Below are 6,117 nucleotides of genomic sequence, written 5' to 3' on the forward strand. Positions count from 1 at the left end.
TTTGGTCCCAAATTCAGCCGCAGTGGTACTGACTAAAACCATATTTAGTCCAGTTAATTAGGGTTTGTGACCAAATGTGGTCGCCAACCGAGACTAAAATGATTATAGTGGGACGGAAGTATAGTGGGCGTATGATTTCAGACGGAAGTATAGTGGACGCTCCACATCGGGCGTACTTATAAATAACGTATGATAATGGGGCGGATGTATATAGAGCGTTTGAGTTAGGCGTTATTATAAACACCGCCGGGCCATACGTAGATAAAACCTACGCCCCATAGCAGACGCAGTTATTAAAAACGCCTGGTTTGGACGCAGTTACTACAAGCGCCTGCTCCGGGCGCATGTATTATGACCGTATGCAGGAGACGGACGTATTATTAACGTCTGTGTGAGACGCATGTTTTATGGGCGTATGAGTGAGACGCATGTTTTATGGGCGTATGAGTGAGGCGCATGTTTTAGAAGCGTCTGGGATGGGCGCATATATTAGGACCGTCTGGAGTGGGCGCATGTTATACGAGCGTCTGGGACGGACGCTCGTATTATGAGCGTTTGTTCGGAGCGCATGTATTACGAGCGTCCGTTACCAGGCGCATGTATTACGTGCGCCAACGGTTATATTTTGGAATTCTGATTTTGGTTTTCTGATTTTCCGACCGTTTGATAGATTGCAACGGCTCTTTCGTATATCTATATATAGCATTTGACAAACTTATTTCTGCATAATCTTATCATTTATAATTTCTATTTCAAGAAATATAGAAATATGGCACCACGAGGTCCCAATTTTACAACAGAAGAAGATACAATGATATGTAGAATCCATTTAGCCATATCTCAAGATTCTGCTACCGGAACCGATCAACCAGAAAGAGTATTATGGAGTCGGATCAAAGATAAGTTGGAAGAAGCCCTGCCTTGTAAACCAAAACGTACTTGGACTTCTATCCAGAGTCGATTTCAGGGAATCAGTAGACAGGTTTCACTTTATTCTGCAAAAGTGTTGGAAGTTGATGGTGAATATCATAGCGGATGGAATGAAGTCTCGAGGGTAAGTAATCGTCAATTTTTGCACCCTTAATAATTATATACATGTAATTGGAACTGATGAGTATTGAAAATAATAACAGGTTGAAGAGATAAGAAAGCGATTCAAAGAAAGTAATGGTAACAAAAAATTTAAGCACGAAGAGTGCTACGAAATTCTAAAAGATAGTATCAAATATTCAGGACGGTCGACGTTTGTGTTTGATTCAGGCCAAGAAATGGAAGATTCTCAGAGTGGTGAGGAAAACGCTGATATTGAGGAAACAATTCCAGGCGAGTCCAGTGATGATCTAGATATTGGAGATATAGAGAACACACGTAAGCGTCAGTTGGGGAAGAAAGCATCGAAACAACTAAAGAAAACAGGGAGAGCAAAATCCAATGCCCAGGAGGAAATGCTAGAGGATATAATTAAGGAGCAGCAAAGTTTCAATGAACATTACAAAGCACAATCACTAATGAAGATGGGACAGAGACAAGCTGAGTTTGAAGCAATACAAGCTAAGTCTGCGGCAAAGTTTGCGGCGATACAAGCTAAGTCTGCGGCAAAGTTTGCGGCGAAACAAGCTAGGCAAGAAAAACTCGATTTAAAGAAAGAAGCGGACGATGACTTGGCCATAATGTTGAAGGATGTCTCTACATTGGACACTGTAACAAGAGAGTACTTCGAACTTCGAAAGATGGAAATACTACAACGCAAAAGAAACCAATCTTAAAGCATGACCGAATTAGTTGAACCTTAATATTTATCATTAATAAAAAAATTAGTGAGTTTTAGTCAATTTTAGTGAATTTTAATTTTTATATGATAAATAGTACATTAGTAAGCAACGTTACAACATATTTTCCGATGAAGAAATACGATACAACATATTTCCATCCCAACTTAATAATTATCTCCAAAATTTGACCATATGTGTTCGATTAAATCTTGACGCAAGCGAAAATGTGTTTCTTTATTGTGTATAGCATGACGCCGATGTGCAGCTCTCATTCTGGAAAGTTCCTCAGTACCTACCCTCGATATATTCACCGGTGCCGACCTGCTACGTGAGTCATATTCATGTGGCCAATCACCGGGAAGACGCTCATCCTCCACTATCATATTATGTAAAATAATAACCGTTTTCATTATATAGGCAAGCACATCCGGGTTCCACATTCGTGCAGGTTGTTTGACAATGGCAAATTGTTGTTGCAGTACACCAAATCCACACTCTACATCTTTCCGTGCTCCCTCTTGCATCGATGAAAATTTATATTTTTTCGGTGTATCTGGTTGTTTAATGGCCATCACAATAGTAGCAATCTGTGGATAAATGCCATCACCGAGATAATATCCCATATCATATGCATGCCCGTTTACTTCAAAGTTCACCGGTGGTGTTTTCCCGTTGATAAGTTTTCGAAAAATATAAGAACGATTCATTACATTAATATCATTGCAGGAGCCGGGCATACCAAAAAACGCATGCCAAAACCAGAGATCATGTGACACCACTGCCTCTAGCACAATACTTTCACTCCCTTTATACGCGGTGTATACTCCTGATTCTGCTGACGGACATCTATCCCATTTCCAATGCATACAATCCACGCTCCCCAGCATCCCAGGAAATCCCCTGTCTTTGTTTTCTTTCAGCAACAGTTCAACATCACCCGCAGTTGGTGAGCGTAAATATTCTTTCCCATATAATACCACAATCGTCTTGCAAAACCGACGGGTTGCTTCTAAAACGGTGGTTTCTCCAATGCGTAAATACTCATCTATTGCATCTGCTGCACATCCATAAGCTAACATTCGGATTGCTGCAGTTACTTTCTGATGAGGGGATAATCCAAGAATGCCACAAGCATCTCTTTTTTGAGCAAAATAAGGATTTCTAGACACTACATCTGCCAATATTCGGTTGAACAATTCTCGCCGCATTCTGAATCTCCTACGAAATATGTTAGCTGGGTAGGTGGGGTTGTCAGAAAAGTAGTCATTCCAGAGAAGTATATCTCCGGCTTCACGATTTCTTGGTATTTTTATACGAGTATGAGACCATGTCATACTTGTAATGGCAGTTCCCAAACTAACTGCTAGATTATTTCGGCTCAATGCAACCGCATCTTCATCTGATGAGTAAAAGCTGTTATCAGAGATCGCAGAAGAAGAAGTAGAAGAAAATTCGGAGTCCGAAGAAGAAGAAGATTCAGCGTTATTGTCACAGTATTCCATTGGAATGTATAGTTTGAGAAGTGATTGGGAGAGTTCGAAGAAGAAGAATATTTGCAGTGTTGGTTTGTATTCACCGAGATATGTAGTATTGGTTTTATAGACACATGATAGACACTTATGGCATTGCAGATTGAAAATGCGAGTGAAAAGAATTGACACTGCAAAGACTAAGACTATAGCTAAAAAGAAGCGACACTGACCGATTGAAAATGAAGGCTTAAAAAGAAATAACACTAATTAAACTACAAGTACCGAAACAGAGGCTGAAAAGAAATCAACATGTCAGAATGAAAATGGAGTCTGAAAATGGAGGCTAAAAAGTAACCCTATATAGAGATAACATACGCACTTTGTAGGAGTATCCAAAGTGGAGGCTAAAAAGTACATATCCAAAGTGGAGGCTAAAAAGTTACTTATTCATCAGTAGGAGTATGCGATGGTGTTTGCCGTGGTGGGATAAACGTCATTCTCGGATGGGGGTTAACAGACGACATTGTTGATGCTTGACTCACTGGAGCCCACACCGCTGGTGGGATAGTTTCAGAAAAACTGCCGAATCCAATAGGGGGACGCGGCGTTTGTTGCATACGGAATTGCATCTGATCCTCCAGGTAATTGTTACGAGCTGCAAGGCCTCGTATTACTTCATCTTTTGCCTTTAAACGTATCATCCTGTCTTCCGTTTCATATAATACAAACTCGCGAAACGCACGATTAAAATCGGCATGTTCTTGAACTAGATTATAAGCTTCAGGCTGTCGATATCAAAAAAATAATTAAGAAATGAGATTACCATATATTTTAATATAATGACGGGATGTACTTACGTATGATAATTGTTGTGGTGGTGGAATAGGTACATGCTGAGCAGGTCGTTGAATAAGGTGTTTAACACGGTCACCATCAACCCCGTGTAATTCAACTACCCAATCGACTTTGGTCACGAATTGATGGAAGTTAGTTACATGTCGCCAATATCGCAGATACATATTATATGAAACAGCTTTCACAAACATATTTGCATCTACCCATCCAGCTTCTTTCACATGTTTTGCTTTCTCATGACTGACCTCGCCAATTTTAAATGGTGGATTTCTAGGAATTCCAAAAGTAGGATGATTTTGCCTCCAAGATCGTTCTCCTAGGTACCACATATTCTGTCAAATTACCAGTAATCAGAGAAAATAAGTTCTTCAACTGAGGATAAAATGATAACTTTGAAGTAATAATGTTCATATAAAAACAAAGTACTAACTGACCTTGCCAATCCAAGTAAATATAACCCTTTTGTTTGAAAGCTCCACAGCCCTGCGACCAACATCAGAGTCAAGAACACCAATGGCGGATTCCCACGGTCTCCATGTCACGATGTCTGCAGTCAACTGATTAAGCGCATTCCTACAGTGAACAATATCGATAGTCTTTTTCTTCGCTTTCCACCGGGAAGTTCTTGGCCATTTTTCTTCACTAGGGTGTTTGTCACTATCTTCCAGGCAATTGTAGTTATCTAGGGATACCACGGACGGTGTTGTTTCATCTTCGCTATCTTCATCGAACCCGGTATCTGGAACTTCCAAATCTCCAACATTAGGGTCTATTTCAGGCTCCATTGGACCTTTACCTTTGCGTTTCTTATTATTCATCTTTTTTCCTTGTGCAAATCTCGACGTTATTCTGCTCAACATCTGAGCACGATATAAATACAAGTTAGTAATTGTTTTTTCTGAGTTTACAGCATCCATAAAATGTTCTATTCTATATTATAGAAGATCAAAATTTACAGTATAGAAAATCCAAAAAATTTACAGTAAATAAACCCCAAGATTATATTTTATTTACTTACAGTATAGAAGATCAAAAAAATTTACAGAAAAAATCTAGACACCGTCTTTATAATACAACTGTTTAACATTTTGTATCTCCCCTTTGTGAGCAACACAGTGAACTTAGTCTATCAGTAAAATTATTCTATCAGTGAAGATCAACAACAACATTTTGTATCTCCCCTTTGTATTCTATCAGTAAAATTATTCATACATAATCAAACAAACAAATTATTCATATTCTATCACTCAAATCATTCTATACATAATCAAACATAATCAAACAAAGAACAGTAACAGTAACCTCATGTTATATGGTTAATGAAATCAAACAAACACGGTTATGCTTAATGAAATCAACATGCAATCCACTCATTCCACCCAAAAACAGCCTAATTAATCATACCTTTAATCTTCAATCCAACCAAAAACAAATTACCCAAAAACAAATCATACCTTTAATCTTCAATCAAATTTCCCCGCACCCAATTAACGAATAAGATTACTCGTTTCTTTCGCAAGAACTCGTTTCCCCGCACCCAATCAAATTTCCGTCACATTCGATTTAGGTTTTGCCCTAGATTTTTCGTCTGTTTTCGTCTTTTTTTTTTCTTCTGTAAACTGTTTATGTAAAAGGAGGAGGAGAAGAAGAGATAATGACGTCTATATCCAGACGGATTTTCCGTGCACGCCTCACTCAGACGCACGTATTACAATCGCTTGATTCAGACGCATGTATTACAGACGTCCCACTCAGACGCTCGTATTACAACCGTCCCTCTCACACGAACGTATTACAAACGTCCCACATAGACGCAGGTATTACAAACGTTCCACTCAGACGCTTCTTCTATAAACGTCTCACCCAGACGCATAATCCATTAACGCCCGAAACATACGCATAATCCATTAACGCCCGAAACATACGCACTTTATATCTCCGTACGAGTGATACGCACTTTTCATCTCCGTCCCAGTAGACGCACTTTCCATCGCCGTCCCATATCCGGCGTTAGTTAT

At 39.3% G+C, this 6,117-nt stretch overlaps 3 protein-coding genes across 3 annotated transcripts; 1 reads left to right on the forward strand and 2 right to left on the reverse strand.

The window, feature by feature from the left end:
- Positions 1-1,893, forward strand: LOC113330337. The gene is made up of 3 exons (XM_026577152.1): positions 1-25; positions 758-1,054; positions 1,134-1,893. The coding sequence occupies exons 2-3, from the start codon at positions 770-772 to the stop codon at positions 1,764-1,766; spliced, it is 918 nt and encodes a 305-aa protein (XP_026432937.1). The 5' UTR covers positions 1-25; positions 758-769; the 3' UTR covers positions 1,767-1,893.
- A 43-nt stretch (positions 1,894-1,936) lies between these two features.
- Positions 1,937-3,106, reverse strand: LOC113330465. The gene is made up of 2 exons (XM_026577273.1): positions 2,710-3,106; positions 1,937-2,604 (listed from the first exon to the last, which is right to left on the reverse strand). The coding sequence occupies exons 1-2, from the start codon at positions 3,104-3,106 to the stop codon at positions 1,937-1,939; spliced, it is 1,065 nt and encodes a 354-aa protein (XP_026433058.1).
- Positions 3,107-3,649: 543 nt separating this feature from the next.
- LOC113330391 lies at positions 3,650-4,312 on the reverse strand. The gene is made up of 2 exons (XM_026577216.1): positions 4,102-4,312; positions 3,650-4,029 (listed from the first exon to the last, which is right to left on the reverse strand). Exons 1-2 carry the CDS (start codon positions 4,288-4,290, stop codon positions 3,688-3,690), a joined length of 531 nt encoding a protein of 176 aa, XP_026433001.1. The 5' UTR covers positions 4,291-4,312; the 3' UTR covers positions 3,650-3,687.
- Between the last annotated feature and the right edge of the window lie 1,805 nt (positions 4,313-6,117).

Source organism: Papaver somniferum, unplaced genomic scaffold, assembly GCF_003573695.1.
Source record: "Papaver somniferum cultivar HN1 unplaced genomic scaffold, ASM357369v1 unplaced-scaffold_118, whole genome shotgun sequence".
In the NCBI taxonomy this organism is placed as follows: domain Eukaryota; kingdom Viridiplantae; phylum Streptophyta; class Magnoliopsida; order Ranunculales; family Papaveraceae; genus Papaver; species Papaver somniferum.

Coding starts and splice junctions, on each gene's coding strand:
- LOC113330337 (XM_026577152.1), top strand. CDS start 770: ATGGCACCACGAGGTCCCAATTTTACAACAGAAGAAGATACAATGATA. Junction 1,055..1,133: donor GATGGAATGAAGTCTCGAGG/GTAAGTAATCGT, acceptor AAATAATAACAG/GTTGAAGAGATAAGAAAGCG.
- LOC113330465 (XM_026577273.1), bottom strand. CDS start 3,106: ATGACATGGTCTCATACTCGTATAAAAATACCAAGAAATCGTGAAGCC. Junction 2,605..2,709: donor TTTACGCTCACCAACTGCGG/GTGATGTTGAAC, acceptor GTCCGTCAGCAG/AATCAGGAGTATACACCGCG.
- LOC113330391 (XM_026577216.1), bottom strand. CDS start 4,290: ATGTTTGTGAAAGCTGTTTCATATAATATGTATCTGCGATATTGGCGA. Junction 4,030..4,101: donor CACCACAACAATTATCATAC/GTAAGTACATCC, acceptor TGATATCGACAG/CCTGAAGCTTATAATCTAGT.